The 22,838-nt window shown below is 45.0% G+C and overlaps 1 protein-coding gene across 1 annotated transcript in view; it reads right to left on the bottom strand.

Annotated features, from left to right (window-relative positions):
• Positions 1 to 2,950: 2,950 nt before the first annotated feature.
• Positions 2,951 to 22,838, bottom strand: part of LOC306942922 (semaphorin-4E-like) — a 42,682-nt gene continuing 22,794 nt past the window's right edge. The window contains exons 12-17 of the mRNA XM_079529106.1: positions 14,480 to 14,702; positions 13,234 to 13,349; positions 8,519 to 8,676; positions 6,683 to 6,739; positions 5,518 to 5,537; positions 2,951 to 5,263 (exon numbers count right to left, since the gene is read on the bottom strand). Coding sequence (XP_079385232.1) covers positions 4,686 to 5,263; positions 5,518 to 5,537; positions 6,683 to 6,739; positions 8,519 to 8,676; positions 13,234 to 13,349; positions 14,480 to 14,702 — 1,152 coding nt within the window. The 3' untranslated portion in view covers positions 2,951 to 4,685. The remainder of the gene's footprint in view (positions 5,264 to 5,517; positions 5,538 to 6,682; positions 6,740 to 8,518; positions 8,677 to 13,233; positions 13,350 to 14,479; positions 14,703 to 22,838) is intronic.

Genomic DNA, 22,838 nt, shown 5'->3' with positions numbered 1-22,838 from the left:
TAATAAATTGTACCAATACTAAGTACTTGTGCATTGTATTTAGCAATTTTAAGAAGAAAAAATAAAAAGATGGTTTTAATTACTCTTCCATTCCATATAGCTACACTTGGTCTATCGATAAATGTGTGTATTATCCGATTATCCAATTTCAAATCATTGAATCGTATTGTATGTATCGCCATAATGAACCAATATCATATCAACCATGTATCGTGAATTGACACGTATCGTAGTTAAAATCGTTACACCCCTACTTAACAGGTGTTTTTCGATGAATTGAATACACAGGACCCCAATGGAAACAAGCCAGTGTTTTGTTGGGTTTAATGAATCCTTTCAGCATACTTTTGTATAGAACTGCACTCTGTGCTTTTTTGCAAACTGTTAATACAATATTCAATCATTCAATCAAAGAGTGTGCAAATGGAACCAAATGGACCCTTAACATGTCTGTAACTCAGTTACAGTTAAGCGTCCATTTGGTTCCATGCGTACACTCTCAGGAGTTACGAGGGACACACTGTCAGAGCCGGGACTTGAACCTGTGGCCTCCTTATTCCCAGGCAGGATCTGTACCCAGTGAACCGCACTGTGCTTACTGTGTTCAAAAAGCCAAATACATAATGATAGAAGAGCCAGAGGCTTCTTTCCATTGTGGTTCATAAACATTTGAATGTCTAGATAAGCAACAGGACAACAAGTGGCAGCGGTGGCCGAACGGATTGCGGAACGGTCTTGATACCGGAAGGTCGCCAGTTCGAATCAGCGGTCCGACACGTTAAAATTACCACCGCTGAAGTGCCCTTGAACAAGGCACTGAACCACTAAAATGAAATGTTCTATGAGCAGGGCCTGGCTGGAAACAAGTTATTGAGCTTAGCCCAGATACCCTGGGTAAATATAGTAATCATTTCATTTCATTTCAAACAATTGACAAATCTCCTGTTATTTTATTTTTGTATTCTTTTGTAATCAATGTTGTTACTCAAAGGCAAAGGTAGACTTTCCAGTGTTGTTGCAGGTAGCTGTCAGTGAGTTAGCACACTGGCTATATGATCTGGAGGTTGTGGGTTCAAACCCCACTGAAGTCTTTACTTTCAAGACCGATTTCCAGAACAACTTTATAATTTATTTATTTTTTAAAGCAGTGTGAATTGAATGGTACCAATGGCACAGTGGGCTAGTCATATGGGACACCACAGGCTACCTTGACGGTTCAAACCACGTGTCGGGTTTGTAATAGCCGGGGAACCACAGGCCCAAAAGCTCAAGGCAGGGACGAATAGTAGTAGTTTTTAGTAGTCTAATCACGCTGTGAGGAGTGCATAGGCTATAGTTCCTTTTCTCCACAACGGACTTTTTTGCTTCTAAACCCCTTGCTTTTCCCTGTGACGGTCACTCAGCAATAAGGTGAAACAGAACACAAAGATGAGTAGCCTATTTATTTTTTTAACACGCAGCACCCCTCTCCCTCTCTCCCCCCTCCCCCCCCTCTCTCTCTCTCTCTCCCTCCCTCTCTCTCTCTCTCCCTCCCTCTCTCTCTCTCTCTCTCCCTCTCTCTCTCTCCCTCGTGTGCGCAATGTCTGTGACTGTGAGACTGTGACACAGACGCGGTCAATAATATATAGCATAAATAATAGGCCAAATATAACACTTTCCCTCTATCTGTGACTGTGATCAGCTCCTCACACACATACCTACCTGCCCTGGCAGGTTAAGCACCCAGATTAGCATTTCAATGCCTGATCTGCATGTGTACAAGGGACAGGCAACACGGTCCACCCCCCACCACCCCCACCCCGGACAGTGAGGAAAACAAAACAGACGTGTTAAGGTGCCAGACTTGGATGGTTAGAGCGGCGCGATTGTATACACAGACTGTGTATACAATTCACGCAATTCTCGTCTTGCATTGACTGTGTAACACAGTCAATGCAAGACGAGAATTGCGCGAACGGGCGTGACCTGATGCGGCACAAACGGGACGAACCGAGGCGAATATATATTCAGGTCCAATTCCTCATGGGGGCCGAGATCCCTGGTCCAATTCCTCATGGGGGCCCTGGCCCCCCGGCCCCCACAGACTCTACGTCGTTGGCTCAAGGAATAGATGAATCTGTGATGTCATGACATTTGTGTTTTCTCTATTCACTTGGTCATTAAGGTCCACAGAATGAGAGGTCTGCTCTGCATTCAGCCATATCCACTTGCCCAAATGTTCTGACCTCATCACATTTGTGATGACGGCTATGGCCGTTTTTAGGCCAAGGAGTGTTTTTCATGCAAAACTAAGCATTTTTTGATATTACTCCTCCAGATTCTGTCCAAAATCCAACAAATCGTTACACAGTAGCTCTATAGTCAGTGTCTCTAGTGTTCAAGACGGATCCGTCCAATATTTCATATTCCATCATAATTGGCCAACATTGGCTTTCAAAGTAAATGGTAAATGGTAAATGGTGCATTTATATAGCGCCTTTATCCAAGGCGCTTTACATAGATTGTGCATTACATTCACCCATTCACACACACATTCATGTGTGTGTGAAGCCATGTGCGGCGGAAGCCATGCAAGGTACCAACCAGCACATCGGGAGCAATTTGGGGTTCAGTGTCTTGCCCAAGGACACTTCGACATGTAGACAGGAGGAGCCGGGATTCGAACCGCCGACCCATGGATCATTGGACGACCTGCTCTACCTCTTGAGCCACAGTCGCCCCTGTTTGCAGGATTGGCCCGTTTTGAACAAAAATCAATGAACGCAGCGTGTAATTTACGTGAAATCATATCGTATCTTTTGACTTTGTATTGTATCGTTTTGCAAATAATTGGTATCAAATCGTTTTGCAATGTAAATAATAAATTGTACCAATACTAAGTACTTGTGCATTGTATTTAGCAATTTTAAGAAGAAAAAATAAAAAGATGGTTTTAATTACTCTTCCATTCCATATAGCTACACTTGGTCTATCGATAAATGTGTGTATTATCCGATTATCCAATTTCAAATCATTGAATCGTATTGTATGTATCGCCATAATGAACCAATATCATATCAACCATGTATCGTGAATTGACACGTATCGTAGTTAAAATCGTTACACCCCTACTTAACAGGTGTTTTTCGATGAATTGAATACACAGGACCCCAATGGAAACAAGCCAGTGTTTTGTTGGGTTTAATGAATCCTTTCAGCATACTTTTGTATAGAACTGCACTCTGTGCTTTTTTGCAAACTGTTAATACAATATTCAATCATTCAATCAAAGAGTGTGCAAATGGAACCAAATGGACCCTTAACATGTCTGTAACTCAGTTACAGTTAAGCGTCCATTTGGTTCCATGCGTACACTCTCAGGAGTTACGAGGGTCTTTAAAATAAAAACAAAACAGGTTTTGAGAAACAACGTCCTGAGGAATTCTCACCGATCAGTCATTTCTATCAACAGGTCAGACTGAAGAGGTCCTTTTTCCATCAGTTGACTTTGAGGCTGAATCAGGAGTTTGGTCATGGGAAGGCTAAGCGGTGGACATTGCTCTTGTCTTTATGTATGTGATCTTGTTTTTTGTCTCCAAACAGGCTGAAAGCTTGGGGGAAGAGTATGTTTTGCAGTCCGTCCGTGTGTGTCCATCCGTCTGTGTACAGCTAATCTCCGGCACCGGTGGCCCGGCCGATGCCAAACTCTTTACACTCCCTGGATGCCAACGACGAACCTCTGCCCCAAATTCTCCAGAACGGCCTGTTATAGCGCCACCATGAGGCCAATTTTGGCACAACACATTTCTTTATATTTTACTTGCACATTCTATCCATACATCATGCAAATCTGTACACACTATCTCTATGGTCAAGTGATCAACATGGATCTGTCCGATTTCCCATATTCCATCCTGATTGGCTAAGATTGCCTTTAAAAGTTTGCAAGATTGGTCTTGCAAACAAAATGCCTCATATCATGAACGCAGCGTGCAAGTTATGTGAAATGTTGCACACACACGACACATACCCACTAGGCAGAGGACAAAATGCCACTTGAAAATATTCATATCAGCCTCATGGTGGTGCTATAACAGCATAATAGCATTTCTACCTACAGTAACAGCATCTGTGTAAAACTTTACATGCACAGGAAAACCGCTTGACCTGCCTTTTTCACATCTGCCTTTTATAGCGCCACCAAGAGGCCGACTTTATAATACAACTCCGTTAGATTCTGTCCATAACCTGCAAATTGGTACACAGTATCTCTACAATCATGACTTTGAATGTCGATTTACCATCGAAGAAATGGCACTCCTTTTCACATTGGCCTGTGCTCGAAGGAGCACCTTTTCCTAGTGTTCTTTGTGTTGTGTCAAATGTGTAGACATGTGTTTCGCATACATGGCTGCTGGGTCGCAAGACACATTTCAACTATATCATATCATATCATATCATATCAGTTCACGGAAAATATGACCTTTTGAGCGGTGTCACAGTGGCACACCATCTCCAGCATGTGACTTTGTCTGTCCCTATGTCTGTCTGTCTGGGGAACCAACAGGTGAGAAAGTGGCACTGTTGAGCTTCACGCTGTGCACAGATGCATGATGGGAAACCAAGTTTTTAAGGTAACACCAATGTCCTTCAGTGTGACTATAACGATAAAAGTATAGTTCCACCGCTCAGTTCAGACCAGCCCCTCATGACGCCATCATGAGGGGCTTGCTCTCCGGCGCTGCCGCGGCGGAGCCCACCAGCGCCCCCTGCTGCTGGCCCTCCGGCTCTTGCCGCCGCGTGGCTCCCTGGTCGCCCGTCGTCCCCTGGTCGTCCTCCCCCCCGCCACCCCCCCGGCGGCTCAAGGGCAGCGGGAGGTGGCCCTTGTAGAAGTTCCACACCAGCAGGGCGGCGAGGAGGATCACCAGGATCGCCACGGCCGCCTGCAGCCCGGCCACGGACGGCCCGTCGGTCCGGGCCTGGGGCAGGAGGCCGCTGCGGCCATCGCCGCCCGCCGTCACCAGGAGGCGGTACTGGGCCACGGTGGTGGTGTAGCGGCCCGCGCTGGAGCGCTCCTCTGACAGGCAGCGGTAGAGGCCCTGGTCGGCCGCCGTGGCGTTGAGGATGAGGAGGCCGTCTCGCAGGAACTGCAGGCGGCTGCTGGGCGTCAGGGCGCCGTGGTCGGCACGCTGCCAGCGCGTCACCGCCAGGTTGGAGGGCGGCACGCAGCGGAGCTTGGCGTTGCCGTCGTGCCACACCGACCAGTCCAGCGGCAGCGCAGGGTCTGGCGGGAGAACGCAAAGAAAAGCACAGTGCTTTTTATTTTTTTACATTTTTGACATTTTGGCCTTATACAGGAAGTTATTGGGAGGGTCACAAGAAACCCCTATTAAAAAAATTGCTCAATACTGACAGCCGGTCAGCAAGTGGATTCATGAATGTATGTATATAGACAATATTTTAGGCCAATAAAAAAGACCTTGGCTGCCGGACTAACAACATCCTACCTGGCTCTCTGCCTACCGTGTGTTTGTGTACAAAACTTGCAAATAACTGTCCTGCACACACACATATATCTCTACAAAGTCATTGAGTTTAGATTCCATTATTAATGTATGCCAGTGGTGGTGATTCTGGACTACATTCAGATCAGATGTTCTTTGGGTTAGTTGATCGTATCTTCAATGTGGTTTGGGTGCATTTATTATGCCCGACTTCCAGGGTTCCCACACATTTTTACCAATGAATTTCCAAAGCTTTTCCAGAATATTTAACCCAATTTCCAGGCCTACAATCATTCAGCGCAATAATGCGCTTACTCATACGTGCAATGCCCAAAGACAGGCAGTGTAGCAACAATAAAGCATTCCAAACTTTGTGCCAAATGTTTTGCTACACCACCTATCCTAGGGCATAGGATCACGCTGCAGCATGTTGTGAGCTTGTAGATCTGTTATTTTTTGTCACATACTGGTACACATTAGGCTGAAACCATGCTGCCCATTTGGTGAATAATGACTTATGGTGCATATTTCGTCTAATGTTATACATGTTTTTTTTATGAACAAAATCAATAGCCAAAAACAATGCATAGCCAACTATTTTTCCAGGACCCTTGAAAAAAATTCCAAACCTGGAAAATGTTTTTCTAATTTCAAAATATTTCCACTCCAGGAATGTCATGACCGTGGGAACCATGCTGTAGAGCAGATCAGATTACAACCTGCTCACCCAGGCCAGGAGGCTTGGGAATGTCAGGTGTAAACAGGAGCAGAGGTCTGGGACCTAACCGTATGCATTACATGTAATTAAACACACTTCCTAAAGCCTGTGTGTTATACTTGTGTACTAATGCAGGAGTGGGCAACTTTGACGATGTAGAGGCCACTATATTTCCACACTCACTCCAGAGGGCCACATTGCATAAATAGCCGATCTACAAGCTCAAAACTAGCTACTACTACTCAAAACTAGCTACTAATAAAACTAGCTACTAATACTACTAAGCTAATTTAGACTGAAGTAATTAAAGCGGGTCATGTTTGCATGTTTGGAATTGTAACAGCTAACCTTAGAGCCACATAAGGTGAAGGCAGGGGCCGCATGTGGCCCCTGGGCCGCCAGTTGCCCATGTATGTACTAATGTAATGACTAATATTAATGTACTAAGTACAGTATACTACAGTATAGGTCTCATACTCACCAGACTCTGGGCACACAGAGGCATTTCCCCTGTTTCACACTCTGGAGCAGTTCACTACTGGAGAGAGAGGAGAGGAGAGTAGAGGAGGAGAGAGAGAGGAGAGGAGAGGGAGAGGAGGAGAGAGGAGAGGAGAGAGAGAGAGGAGAGGAGGAGGAGGAGAGAAGGAGAGGAGGAGGGGAGAGGGAGAGGAGAGGAGGGAGAGAGAGAGAGGAGGAGAGGAGAGGAGAGGAGAGGAGAGGAGAGGAGAGGAGAGGAGAGGAGAGGAGAGGAGGAGAGAGAGGAAGAGGAGAGGGAGAAGGGAGGAGAGGAGAGAGAGAGAGGAGGAGAGGAGGAAGGAGAGGAGGAGAGGAGAGGAGAGGAGGAAGAGGAGAGGAGGGAAGGAGAGGAGAGGAGAGGAGAGGAGAGGAGAGGAGAGGAGAGGAGAGGAGAGGAGAGGAGGGAAGGAGAGGAGAGGAGAGGAGAGGAGAGGAGAGGAGAGGAGAGGAGAGGAGGGAAGGAGAGGAGAGGAGAGGAGAGGAGAGGAGAGGAGAGGAGAGGAGAGGAGAGGAGAGGAGAGGAGAGGAGAGGAGAGGAGAGGAGAGGAGAGGAGAGGAGAGGAGAGGAGAGGAGAGGAGAGGAGAGGAGAGGAGAGGAGAAGGAGAGGTGGGAAGCATCACTCTAAACACACTCACACTCAACAATATAATATAATAAAAAACAATATCTCTAAATAACATGCCATCTAAATAACATTTTTGTTTTTTTTTCATTATAATTTTTATCCCACGATTTTGTAACCCATTTTTCTCCCCCCTGTCAATTATCTATCTGGGCTCTACACACCCTCCGCCAACCTGGGGAGAGCAACGGACTTGAACTCATACTTCCTTCATGCCTGAGTGTCCAGGTTGCTCCTTTACACCTGACAGGGGGGAGTTACCCTGGTTGGACGTTAGCACGTGGAAGGAACACGTTATTCCAACCAGTTCCTTTCCCCTCCATCAGGCGCCCCGGCTGGCCAAGGGGAGGCAGTTTAGTGACCAGGATTACTGCATGTTTTTTGTGAGGGTACCTACCCTAGGGGACATGGGGAGAACATGCAAACTCCACACAGAGGGGCCCTTTCGCCAACACCGCCTCGGGTATGGGCACTGATGAGAGGAGGAGAGGGCACGCCACCAGCGCCCACAGCGTCCCAAGTGGGAATCGAACCCAGGACCTTCTAGCTGTGAGGCGACAGCACTACCGACTGTGCCACCGTGCCCCCTATCTAAATTACATGTTAACCTTTTTTTCCTGAGACTGCACGGTCGTCAAGTGCTACGGGCTAAAAATAGAGTCTGAAGAGGTGAGACTTCAGACTACGGTGGAGGATTGGGAGTGAGTCTGCGGTTCTAACTGCAATGGGGAGTTAGTTCCACACAGTTTGGGAGACAGGGAGAAGTGCAGGACTGCGGGGCTGCATGCTGCTCTGGCCTCGTACACACATGCCGGACGGACATGATCTGTTCTGTCTGTGTTTCATGGCCGCCTCAGGCTCAATGCTTTTCCAATGGAAGTCACATGGTTTGACATGTGTGTACGAGGCCTCTGAGTCTGAAATGCCAGTGCGATGCGACCCCCGCCACCAGCCCTCCTCCTGTCACAAGCGAATCGCCTAGCACAGCCCTCTTCATAATAAATACATATAGGCTACATGTATACACAATCACATTACACAACAGAATTGCTATTTTTATTATAATAACGAAAAAAGAACAATCACGATTTTTGGTCACGATAAGGTCGGGTCGGGTCGGTACCGATCGGGCCATGTCGGGTTCGGGAAGAGTTTGAGAACTTTAGCCTATACTGTACCTCTGTGAGTCCGTCAGGGCGACACATTGTGCCGTGGTTTTGTCCCAGCCACAGTATGGGTCTCTGGCCAGGACACAGTCCACACAGGAGGCCGACCGCCCACAGCTGGCCAGCGGCATCTGCACCACTCCGAACTCTGACCCAGCATACAGATGACCCTGTGCACGCACCCACGCACGCACGCACGTTAGTGACGCAGTAAACATCATTTAGTAAAATATTAATGTCATGAGGTGATTGGTTTAAAGGTGGCATGCAAGTGATTCTATTTACTTACTTTTGTTCAAATAAGTTAAATAACTTTTTTTGTTTGTCCAGGAACAGGACAGAACAGAAAGAAAAAAAACATTTTCAGGTCAGGATACCAATTTGATCTAATCAGGGTAGAGAACTCAGACAGGATAAACAAGTGACATTGGTCGCGATGAAACGAAAAGTTAAACTGGAAGGCATACAATAGCAGCCCATAAATGGTCTCTGTGCTCGAGCGAGTCGAGGACTTCAAGTACCTCGGGGCCAAGACTGCCTCAACTGAACAGGATCTGAAGGTTCGGAGAGCACTTGCCTGGAAAGCCTTGCACGGGATGAGGAAAGTGTGGAAATCAGATATGTTAGAAGACCTTAAGAGGCGGCTGTTCATAGCTACTGTGGAGTCAGTACTGCTGTATGGGGCCGAGACATGGACCCTCACAGTACAACAGGAAAAAGCCCTGGATGGAGTCTACACAAGAATGCTACGAATAGGCACTAGGGGCCCGATTAAGCAAGTGGAAAAACCCATGCGGTAATACAGATTTGGGCCTCGCTCTGCGCCTTTTCGTATTATGGAAGCCGTGGTGAGCGCTCACTCATATGGAATACCACGTTCCTGCATAATTTAGCATTGGGGGAGTGTCCATATGTTAATTATTTTCGCTTTGCGCTATTTGCTATTAAGCCCCTTGACCTAAAAACACTCAGCGCATACCGATTCGACCTGGGTCTGACCACGTCTTAAAAGCAAAAAGCACTGTTTGATTTTACACTTGAGCGGCTCTGGAGTGTTGCCATGTCTGTTTGCTGTTTATTATAAGCGGCTTCTTTTTCTGTAAAGTTGCTTGTAAATATTGGTAGTTGTGGTTGCTTTTCTTGTTTCTAAAGTGCTTATTTGGGCTTTTCTCCTAATGTTGTTTAAACCAGTGATCCTCACACAGCGACATTCCCATGTCAAGGACCCCCAGATGAATGCATTTGCCCAACTAAGCCAGTGACCCCTGATGTAAAATGAATCATTTTATGGATGACTATGGTAAAATTTATCCTTAACATTAACTGATGCTAAGAGCATCAGATGTAAAGTTTGAAGAACCGTAACACACTTTGTATTCAATAATTGGGTGCTTTGGAGTGAAGCAAAAGGTGTTGGATTCAGCGACGGTGTATTGTGTTTAAATGTCAGATATATGTTTACGGGTTATCATTTATGTCAATGATCATGTTTTGAGTTATGTAAAGGTTAAAAGTGAAGTTGATTACAGTACAGAGAAGTTGTTAGTGTGTAAGAGAGAACACAGAAGGGAGTTCTATAAGCACACCGATGATAATACTGTAATGGAATGAGAACACTGGTAACGAGTTATGTGATTTGAATGCCTGGAAGTTTGTAAGCCATTTTTAATTCTACTGTAATTGTTTGATTTCTTTGTGTCATCTTGATGTTCCAGTCAGTGCCAAAGGGAGGACGAGGGTCAATTGTGTTTCCATATTCGTTTTTATGAGGCATGGTTGCCTCAAAGGGAGGTCTGATGTATCTGGAAAACCACAATTAACACTAATATAGCTTAAACAACTGTTTAGTGTAGTATGACATTACATTGTCTTTCAGCAGTGCAAACAAGTCAGGACACAGAGGCTAGGAATTCCAGAACAGGGCTTGACCAAACAAATGGGGGGTTTGCTGATAGTAGGCCAGGACACCTACTGTGCCTCCTAGCTCTGTCCTTCCTGGTGACCACTACCTTATTTAGACATGTGTGACAATTTGGTACAGGGGGGTTGGGACCACCTTTGCATTCTTCCTTTGATGTCTCTGTCTTTGAGTTGTATAAGGTCTACTGAAAATGCTTGTAACAGTGAGAGTGTGTTAGTCCGGAGGCCGAGGGGCTGAGGGAAGGATCCATGGGGCTCCGGCCCCATGGCTGTTTGATGCTGTATTCTGAACTCTATGAAATAAATGGAACTCCGGAACCTTCATCTGAATGCCTGTGCTTCTTCATCCATCTATCTGTCTGCAGAACTTCTCCGTATTTTTGCCTGAGTATTTTCTAGTCTAAGTATTTAAGGTCTGATTATGCTCTATGGGGAGAGGAAAAGCACTCTCTCCTTTGTAGATTATATACATCACCCCCATGACAGATTTGTGTTTTTAAATGTTTCAATAACATTTTTCAAAAATATTCCACAATTGTCACTTTTTTCAAAGATTACTTTTGAAAATAGCAGATCTACCAGCTCACAATGCATCACATTAATTCATTAAAACTATGAACTCTGACTGCAGGGGGATATATATTTATAATGATCATTATAACAATGTGCAAGTAAATATGTAAAAAGAAGGAAGAACTTTATTCATTATTTATTTGTGGACAATCAAAATATGCTGGAAATTTTAATGTGGTGTCATTAAAATGAATCTTGATATGGCAGACTCACTATCTAGAAAATAAAAACATGGCACTTCATTTAAAATAGGTTGCAGACCCCTGTTATATGCGATTCTTTAGGGAGTATGTTTATAGACCTATTTACTTGTTTCTATGAGACATGGCAACAGCAGGAGACGAGCTTTCTGGCTCAAACGTTCAAACGTTGAGATTGTAAAGGGTCATATATCGCTCATTTCTCAACCTTTTTAAAAGATTAAAACATCTCCATAATCACTGGGAAGTTAGCTTTCATATGCTGTATCACACCCGACTCAATTCTTCTTCAATAAAATGCTACGAGCGAAGACCATAACATTGGGGCCGCAGCAATACGCATGGCGCACGTATGGCATTTCAACTCATTCCTTCGTCGTGACTCGAATGAAATAAAATAAAATAAACTTTATTTTACTCGTGTTTTTCAATAGAAACAAATAAAGAGCGTGTGTGCAACAGTCAGTGCATATACGTGCATGCACTATAGGCTATATTTCCTCCTTGTCGGGATGGTGAGCTGAGCTCTTCACAGCCCGTTTGTCTTTCATATTATTCTTATAATATTTGATATTATAAACACTCATGGTTCTCTCATTTCTCAACCGTTTTTTAAAATGTAAAAATCCCCATATTCCTTAGGAATCTTGCTTTCATTCGCTGTATGGTACATGGTTCTATTTTTATCGAATTAAACAATATCAAACGAACTTGTATGTTCGGGGGTTAGACGATTCTGGGAACATTACGCATGGATTGCCAATTTGCCAGCCAATGCTGCGTATCTACTCGCAGTTCCATTCCGATCTGAAAGGTATAGGTAGGTGCCATTTCAAAGTCTTAGTTATTCATTTTTGAATCAAATCAACTAGAATAAAGATTTTTACAGCTGTTTTTCATGCTTAGAACAGAAACCAATTAAGTGATGATGTGCGTATATCTCCCTCCCTTAGCATATGGCTGCGCCGCTGTAATGACTTTCCAATGAAAACTGCAAGTTACTTAACAAAATAGAGACATAGGCCTACAAGCTATGCACATCATGGCTGTGACAGCTTGTGGATCTGTTCTTTTGAGGCATAAAGGTGACAGCATGCAGTGCAATATGAATAATTAACCCAAATGTGACAAAGTCATGTCATGTCTATGGTGCCAGTCTGCAGAAATGTAATACCACTTGCCGAAAAGGGCGCATTCCATGAGGACATCAGCTGGTGTCGTAAAGAGAATAGTACGGACATGTTCATTGGGTAAGCCTCAAAACTCCCTGAAACACTCCCATGACTAATTCAAGGCTGTTTTGCTCACACCACGGGGTGTCGAAAGCGCTTCTTACCTGGCCCATAATTGTAATATGACATTGCACACGCCCCCACGTCTTAAAAACTGTAAAATTATATGTAATTAGATTCCACTTGCTTAATCGGGCCCTAGGTGTCACATGGACGGACCGCATCAGAAATGTGGACCTCTATGGGGACCTACCACGGGTCACAGACAAAGTCAGAGAGAGAAGGATGAGGCTGGCAGGGCACTGCGTCAGGCACCCAGAACTTGGGTAAATTGACCCTATGGGAGCCAACCCAGCAGGGCAAAGCCAGGAGGGGAAAGAAGCGTACCACCTATGTAGACAGCTTGGCTGACAACACTGAAGAGCTCAAGAGCCTGATGTTGGATAGGAAATTGTGGAGGGCAGCGATCCAGGAATCCCGAGTTGGTGTTGACTAGACCTCACTCTCGCAGCAACTTAAATGGTCTCTGTGAAGTTCTCTCTCCTCATTGGATAGAATTGGTATCCTGACGTGGAAACGTACACGCTGATTATTAAAGAGTTTGAGAGATGGGGAGACCCGTGCTACTGAACAAGCATTCTATTGAGAGATGGGGAGACCCGTGCTACTGAACAAGCATTCTATTGAGAGATGGGGAGACCCGTGCTACGGAACAAACATTCTATTGCCAACTATGACGATCACACCGTAGAGCTTTGACTTCATAACAAATCTTGTTCTTACAAGATTAAGAGTGGCTTACCGTGGCCTCGGAGAAACGGAGGACTTTGATTGGCTCGTCGGTCTGGAAGAGTTTCACCTCCTCCACGATGAACATCTCGTCAGCGAAGTTCACCGCTTTCACTACGGTCCCACGTTCTGTGAGAACCCAAAACATTATCACTACGGTCCCACGTTCTGTGAGAACCCAAAACATTATCACTACGGTCCCACGCTCTGTGAGAACCCAGAGATTAACAACACTACGGTCCTGTGTTCTGTTAGAACCCAGAGTAATGAGTATACACATTAACAACATTATGGTCACATGTTCTACAGACGAACCCAAAACAATAACAGTCCGGTTACACCATGTTCTACATCAAGAGTTCCCAATCTTTTGCTTGGTTGCGCATGGGTTATACATTAGTGGTTTTCAACCAGTGGTCCGGGGACCACCAGTGGTCCTCCAGGGCGTTCCAGGTGGTCCCCAGCTAAATGATGGAGAGTTTGTAACCAAATGGACCCTTATAAATCTTTAACTCTCGAGAACATAAAATAAAACCACATGGTTTAATTTTACACTCTCAAGAGTTAAAAGATTATTGTTAAACATCTGCAATTACTTAAAGGGGCATTCCACTCATTTTCAACATTTTACTATGTCATTAATATACCTTAGAGCTGTTGTGTGGAAATAATAAAAAAGTCCCCCCATTCTGTGTTTCCTAGAACTAGAGGTCTGAAAAAACCCATTAACATGGTGAAACACATCTTGATGACATCATCAAGATGTGTTTCACCATGTTAATGATTTTTTCCATAATTACAGTTCTAGGAAACACAGAATGGGGGGACTTTTTTATTATTTCCACACAACAGCTCTAAGGTATATTAATGACATAGTAAAATGTTGAAAATGGGTGGTTTTCCCCTTTAATTTACAAGAAGTCTACACAATTAGAGAATGTAGCAGAACTGTTATTTTGACGTTTGACGTTTTCTTGTTGTGGACAAAATATTCTTTCGTTTTGGGTCCGAGAGGCTAAATGTCATCAAATGGTGGCCCGTGGCTCAAAGGACCAGTAAGTAATGGGCCTTGGCATGAAAAGGGTTGAAAACCACTGCTATACATACACACCTGTTCCTATGAACATAACGACACACACACACACACACACACACACACACACACACACACACACACACACACACACACACACACACACACACACACAGACACACACACACACACACACACACACACACACACACACACACACACCTACCTGTTCCTATGAACATGACGTGGTACTCGTCTTCGTCCGCGGCCTGCACCTGGTCCACTATGATGCGCGTGAACGTGGCGCCCCTCCGCACCAGCAGGGGCTTCTCTCCTATTGGCTGGACGGCCTGGTCCATCAGCGGCCTGTCTCTGATGAACTGCAGCGTGCGGTCAGGCAGATCCAGGGTCTGGTTGATGCCCTGCTTACGAGCCTCTGCGTCGATGCACTGGAGGAGGAGCACGAGACACACATGATGGAACCAAAGGACGTTTTACCCACTCAGTGTTGTTTTCGTCGACTAAAACAATGACGAAAAATGTTCGCCGACTACCTTTTTTCACTGACGAAAACTAAGCTATGGTGACTAAAACTATGACTAAATATACTGTCGATTTTGTCAACTAAATAAAAACTAGACTAAAATGTTAGGAAGTTACTAGTGGACAAGAGAACCAGTATAAGTCATTTTACACTTGGTTGCATGATAAAAATAGCAGATCAACAAGCTCACAATGCGTCTCAGCGCGACACGTTGTGAGCTTGTAGATCTGCTATTTTCAGCAAGTATAAAACAGCCATTATGACGGCATCAAGGCCCGCCAATATAAATTATAGTCAACAAAAATTAACTGTAGATTTAGTCGACAAAAACTAGACTAACACTAAAACATTCCAGGTGACTAAAATGTGACTAAAACTAAATGAGAACGTTACTTTCTAGAGACTAAAATAGAAATTTGCTACCAAAAACAACACTGTTACCCACTGCACAAATTAACTTCTGAAAGGAAAATAAAGTAATTAGATTGTTGACCTCTATGTTTGACACATACAGGAGTACTTTGACCGTCCATCACCACTGTGGTGGAGAACCTTAAAACAGTGGTTCTCAAACGGAGGTCGACTGCCTCCCCGGGGTCTGTGAGGGGGTCCCCGGGGTCTGTGAGGGGGTCCCGGGGTCTGTGAGGGGGTCCCCGGGGTCTGTGAGGGGGTCCCCGGGGTCTGTGAGGTACAGGCTTTAGTTCCGACATACTATTGATCCGAATCCCTAACCTAACCATAACTGCAAGCACGGGAGCAGCGTCGGACCATCGCATTTTCGCATCACATCACATGTCCCCGCGCTTCGGACCTCTGGTGTGTCGGATCTGCGTGTGCACCCTGGTCTGTGAGGGGGTCCCCGGGGTCTGTGTGGGAGTCCCCGGGGTCTGTGAGGGGGTTCAAGGGGGTCCCAGGCTAAATCATGCTCTATAACATTCGATGGATTAGACTTCCTCACCCAGGAGTCAGCCAAGCTCCTTATCCAGTCATATCAAAACTTGACTATTGTAACTCTCTCCTCTCCTACACCATGCCGGTCGATTAAAAAAAGGTTTCTGAATTTTTATGTCAGTGGTGCTAAACCTTTTTCATGTCAAGGACCTCCAGAATTATCTGTATTTTGCCACTGACCCCCCATCTCAAAATATGTTGTTCTAGGGACCCCCCCCCCCCCCCCCCAGAAGCAACGATTTTAGTTAAAAATGTTCAATCTGAGCCATTTGAGTCTCCTAATTGTGGCCAATGATGTCCACTGAGGTGTGTGGTCAATGTGAAGGTTGGAAGGGTATTTAATCAGGTCTCAATCAAACAGCAGGTGTTGCTGACAAGAGGCAAACGTTTTCAGACTGTGTTTTAGGAGGCTGTTTGGATCATGTACGTCTATTGCATTTATTTATATGTATGCTGTAGTGACTAGGCCTGCAGAGACAGATAATAAATCCTCATTATACCAACATGTCTGGACATCACTTCCTGGAGCACACGTCTTAACTATACAACCCGACTGTCGGCAACCAGTAGTGCCACAAATGTAGGATTTGGGCGCTACACTAGGTCTGAAAACTGCCTTAGTTCTACACTTGTTTATAGGAAGCAAGTCAAACGAGCAGGGTTGTTTCAGAAGAGGACATTGGACACAGTACACACAGACAGGGTGTGTGTGTGTGTTTGGTGAGAACCGGACGGATCTGCAGAGATGGCAGCAGCTGTGATCATCTCTACAAGTTGCTGTGAGGTGGTGGTGATCGATTTCAACTCGGCGCTATAGGGGTGCACCGGGACATCGGCAGCACTGTCGCCGCACGGCCGCTGCAGCAGCAGCAGCAGCAGATCTTCGGGGCCGGACGGGACCGCTTGGCAGTCGGGAGATCATCCACACCGACCGACAAAGTGTGTGTGTTTCAGCGGCGCACGGCCGCCAATACAGAGGAAACCCAGTATTGGTAAAAACAAGCACTTTTAACTGACTTTTTGTTCATTTGAACATGGATTATTGGTTGGATGATGAAGCTCCAGTAGTCACTCAGAAAACAATTCATGACTATCTCATGCACAAGTATTTTCCAAACCATCTGGGTCAAAAGTACCATGATGATGATTTCACATTTGTTATTGAGTATCCCGTCCCTGACTGTGATTTCATATTTAATATTATTGGGGCCTCTGTTGTTGCTCATGAGTGTGACAATGGTGGTGAGGCTCTGCAGGGAACACAGGAAATGCAGGCAGTAGGTCTACAAGATGCTACAATCAGCAGCTCAGCTGAAGAATCAGCTGTTGGTGAGAGGCCCAAGCTGAGCAGAGTGGTGGAAGAGCCACTCATACAAAAGCATCCATCCTTCTCTCCAGCTCAGGCCATGAAGGCAGCAGCTCCACAACCAAAGAAGACCAGCCCCAACATCGCTGAGCAGGTCGTCGAGGCCATGTCCGCCTCCAAGGAACGGAGCCACAACATGTCCCTGACTGTGGTCAAGAAGATGGCAGCTAAAAGCTCAAAGGAGAGAAAGAAGGGAAAATGGCAGAGCCAAAGAAAGAGAAAGAAAAGAAGATGGGAGAGCTCAAGAACAAAAAGGATCAAAGCAGAAGACACCTGAGTTGCTTAAGCAAGTCTCTGACACTCATACACCCTCTCTAAGTAGGCCAGTTTATGTTTGCAATTTTGAATATTGCCTGAGTTATGAATGCTTAAAAGTTTTTGAATTTTGGTTTTGTTGTTTAATGGCTCTTTGTATTTTTTTATGTTTTTGAATTGCTCTGTTTTTCACACCAGTAGCAATTAGGGGTGGGTGTGTAAGCGCCATTTGAGTCTCCTAATTGTGGCCAATGATGTCCACTGAGGGGTGTGGTCAATGTGAAGGTTGGAAGGGTATTTAATCAGGTCTCAATCAAACAGCAGGTGTTGCTGACAAGAGGCAAACGTTTTCAGACTGTGTTTTAGGAGGCTGTTTGGATCATGTACGTCTATTGCATTTATTTATATGTATGCTGTAGTGACTAGGCCTGCAGAGACAGATAATAAATCCTCATTATACCAACATGTCTGGACATCACTTCCTGGAGCACACGTCTTAACTATACAACCCGACTGTCGGCAACCAGTAGTGCCACAAATGTAGGATTTGGGCGCTACACTAGCAGTTTTTGACCTACTGTAACGCCCAAGTCCCTATACTTGGGTGATACTGGCTGCCGAGGAAGTTCAGACGTGTGATCAAAATAACTGATGTCCAAAAGTGTCCGTTGAGTAGAAGTTAAATTATATTTATTATAGTGCTCAAAGTCCTATACTTTGTCATATAAAACAAACATAACATAAATCATCAAAACGCACAGGATACAGATCACCAGCCCTCATGAACACAGTCAAAAACTGGTTTACCTCTGCCACTGGCAACACCTGATACTAATTAGGGCCAGGGTTAAATACCCTCCCTCCCTGTAACCATGGCAACCTAGATTGGCAACTTTTGGTGAACCATGGAAAACAATATGGTGGCTCAAATGGCTCTTACACACCCACCCCTAATTGCTACTGGCATACAAGAAAGAGCAATTTTAAAAAACAAAAAATACAAAAGAGCCATAAATACAAAATACAAATCATTTAAGGCAACTCATATTCATTTCAGTTTTACAGTTTTACAAAAAAGCAGATTTCAGAGAGGGGATGAATGACTGAGTCAGACCTGTCACCTGCTTAAACTCAAGTCTTTTATACGTTTCTTTCTTGAGCTCTCCCATCTTCTTTTCCTCCCGTTTGAGCTTTGCCATCTTTTCTTTCTCTTTCTTTGGCTCTGCCATTTTTCTCTCTTTCTCCCTTTCGAGCTTTTAGCTGCCACCTTCTTGACGGCAGCCAGGGACATGTTGCTCCATTCCTTGGAGCCTGAGGCGGACACGGCCTCGACGACCAGCTCAGTGATGCTGGGGCCGGTCTTCTTGGGTCGTGGAGCTGCTGCCTCTCCCTTGGCAGCCTTCATGGCCGGAGCTGTAGAGAACGAGAAGGATGGACTCCTTTCTGCACCAAGTGGCTCGGTCACCACTCTACTCAGTCTCTTTGTGACAGCTGATTCTTCAGTCAAGCTGTTAGTCATGGTGGCATCTTGCTCTGCCTGCATCTCCTGTGGCCTTGGAGCCTCGCACTCACACCCATAGTCTTTGTCACAGAATTGGGCAACACAAGCTTCAACATCAAATATGACATCGTCATCTTTGTCACAGTGATTTGTGGCAACAGAACCCTCAATGTCGATCACATCATCATCATCAGGGCAATAATTTGGACCATACAACCACTTGTCCATTTCATCACTAAAATTATCATAACTTAGATCTTTAGCTTTGTTCCATATTGTATCATTGTTGGCATCAATCACACTCATGAATTCACAAAATGCATCTTTTGCCTCTTTTATATATTGTTCATCATTTAATCGCTCCCTCTGCAAACTTTCCAACTTGTCAGACAACGCTTCTTTTGGCGTCCTTGTGACCATGAGTTTTCTGGTGACAGCCCCACTGACACCAGACAGAAGTTGAAGCACATTGTCATTCTTTGGCTGTTTACCAGCGCAATATAGCGCCTCCCCATCGCCCATGAATGAAATAAACATCAATGTTCAGTGTTCAGATGGTCACACAGTTAAGAGTTAATAGTGCGTGCACATGCTCCATTGTTGTTATTGTTGAGCGCTGCCTGCGCCCAGTGCGCCGCTGGATAAACACTAACCACGGCGCTGACGGTGGTCAGCGCAAAATATGTTCTGTGTCTTTGCGGCTCGGTCCAGTACCGACCCGATCTCGGCTGGCCTGCTGAAGTGATTACGTCCCAGGTGGCACCCCTGTAGCTCCGGGTGGCAATCAATCGCTTGCTTCAGGTAACAGCAGCAGTCAGCAGAACATGTTTGTAGAGCAGTGGACGATCAGTCCGCTCCACGCCAACACAGTGTCACACACGCCTTGTCCGTGCGTGTCCAAAACGAACCTCGCTTGTAGTCCGACTTGTTCCCTATAAACAAATCTTCTTGAACTGAGGCAGTTTTTGACCTACTGTAACGCCCAAGTCCCTATACTTGGGTGATACTGGCTGCCGAGGAAGTTCAGACGTGTGATCAAAATAACTGATGTCCAAAAGTGTCCGTTGAGTAGAAGTTAAATTATATTTATTATAGTGCTCAAAGTCCTATACTTTGTCATATAAAACAAACATAACATAAATCATCAAAACGCACAGGATACAGATCACCAGCCCTCATGAACACAGTCAAAAACTGGTTTACCTCTGCCACTGGCAACACCTGATACCAATTAGGGCCAGGGTTAAATACCCTCCCTCCCTGTAACCATGGCAACCTAGATTGGCAACTTGAATGAACCATGGAAAACAATATGGTGGCTCAAATGGCTCTTACACACCCACCCCTAATTGCTACTGGCATACAAGAAAGAGCAATTTTAAAAAACAAAAAATACAAAAGAGCCATAAATACAAAATACAAATCATTTAAGGCAACTCATATTCATTTCAGTTTTACAGTTTTACAAAAAAGCAGATTTCAGAGAGGGGATGAATGACTGAGTCAGACCTGTCACCTGCTTAAACTCAAGTCTTTTATACGTTTCTTTCTTGAGCTCTCCCATCTTCTTTTCCTGGCAGAGGGTGCGAGGCTCCAAGGTGTGTAAGCGCCATTTTGAGTCTCCTAATTGTGGCCAATGATGTCCACTGAGGGGTGTGGTCAATGTGAAGGTTGGAAGGGTATTTAATCAGGTCTCAATCAAGCAGCAGGTGTTGCTGACAAGAGGCAAACAGTTTTCTGACTGTGTTTTAGGAGGCTGTTTGGATCATGTACGTCTATTGCATTTATTTATATGTATGCTGTAGTGACTAGGCCTGCAGAGACAGATAATAAATCCTCATTATACCAACATGTCTGGACATCACTTCCTGGAGCACACGTCTTAACTATACAACCCGACTGTCGGCAACCAGTAGTGCCACAAATGTAGGATTTGGGCGCTACACTAGGTCTGAAAACTGCCTTAGTTCTACACTTGTTTATAGGAAGCAAGTCAAACGAGCAGGGTTGTTTCAGAAGAGGACATTGGACACAGTACACACAGACAGGGTGTGTGTGTGTGTTTGGTGAGAACCGGACGGATCTGCAGAGATGGCAGCAGCTGTGATCATCTCTACAAGTTGCTGTGAGGTGGTGGTGATCGATTTCAACTCGGCGCTATAGGGGTGCACCGGGACATCGGCAGCACTGTCGCCGCACGGCCGCTGCAGCAGCAGCAGCAGCAGATCTTCGGGGCCGGACGGGACCGCTTGGCAGTCGGGAGATCATCCACACCGACCGACAAAGTGTGTGTGTTTCAGCGGCGCACGGCCGCCAATACAGAGGAAACCCAGTATTGGTAAAAACAAGCACTTTTAACTGACTTTTTGTTCATTTGAACATGGATTATTGGTTGGATGATGAAGCTCCAGTAGTCACTCAGAAAACAATTCATGACTATCTCATGCACAAGTATTTTCCAAACCATCTGGGTCAAAAGTACCATGATGATGATTTCACATTTGTTATTGAGTATCCCGTCCCTGACTGTGATTTCATATTTAATATTATTGGGGCCTCTGTTGTTGCTCATGAGTGTGACAATGGTGGTGAGGCTCTGCAGGGAACACAGGAAATGCAGGCAGTAGGTCTACAAGATGCTACAATCAGCAGCTCAGCTGAAGAATCAGCTGTTGGTGAGAGGCCCAAGCTGAGCAGAGTGGTGGAAGAGCCACTCATACAAAAGCATCCATCCTTCTCTCCAGCTCAGGCCATGAAGGCAGCAGCTCCACAACCAAAGAAGACCAGCCCCAACATCGCTGAGCAGGTCGTCGAGGCCATGTCCGCCTCCAAGGAACGGAGCCACAACATGTCCCTGACTGTGGTCAAGAAGATGGCAGCTAAAAGCTCAAAGGAGAGAAAGAAGGGAAAATGGCAGAGCCAAAGAAAGAGAAAGAAAAGAAGATGGGAGAGCTCAAGAACAAAAAGGATCAAAGCAGAAGACACCTGAGTTGCTTAAGCAAGTCTCTGACACTCATACACCCTCTCTAAGTAGGCCAGTTTATGTTTGCAATTTTGAATATTGCCTGAGTTATGAATGCTTAAAAGTTTTTGAATTTTGGTTTTGTTGTTTAATGGCTCTTTGTATTTTTTTATGTTTTTGAATTGCTCTGTTTTTCACACCAGTAGCAATTAGGGGTGGGTGTGTAAGCGCCATTTGAGTCTCCTAATTGTGGCCAATGATGTCCACTGAGGGGTGTGGTCAATGTGAAGGTTGGAAGGGTATTTAATCAGGTCTCAATCAAACAGCAGGTGTTGCTGACAAGAGGCAAACGTTTTCAGACTGTGTTTTAGGAGGCTGTTTGGATCATGTACGTCTATTGCATTTATTTATATGTATGCTGTAGTGACTAGGCCTGCAGAGACAGATAATAAATCCTCATTATACCAACATGTCTGGACATCACTTCCTGGAGCACACGTCTTAACTATACAACCCGACTGTCGGCAACCAGTAGTGCCACAAATGTAGGATTTGGGCGCTACAATATATATTTAAAGATTTGCGCCACATTTAAGATTTTTCAAAAATAGCATTTTTCAATAGCTAAAGTATAACATAATGCTTAAAACACCAAAAGGGGTTCACCAATTCACCCTTTGTCAAGTCCCGCCCATGGTTGTGCCCCTATTTGCACCCATTGGTTGCCGTTTCATGGTTGGACAAAAATCCTCTCTCTCCATCCACTACCATTGAAATAACATGTTTTTCAGTTGCTTCGTATTGATATTCTGTGCATTCAATTCTTATTTTAAACTTGGTGTCAGTAAAAAGGAACATCACAGGTGCAGCATGGTGACTGGGCATATCATGTTTGTTTTTAGTTTTTTCCAAAAAAAGATGTTTTAGCAAATTCAACATTAACAAGGTGGAACCAGGGCGGAACAAGGCAGAAAGAGCCTGCTGGTTAGTCAGTCAGGGACCAATC

The sequence above is a fragment of the Electrona antarctica genome (genome assembly GCF_951216825.1).
Source record: "Electrona antarctica genome assembly, chromosome: 1".
Taxonomy (NCBI): domain Eukaryota; kingdom Metazoa; phylum Chordata; class Actinopteri; order Myctophiformes; family Myctophidae; genus Electrona; species Electrona antarctica.
This window is presented reverse-complemented; position numbering and strand designations above follow the sequence as displayed.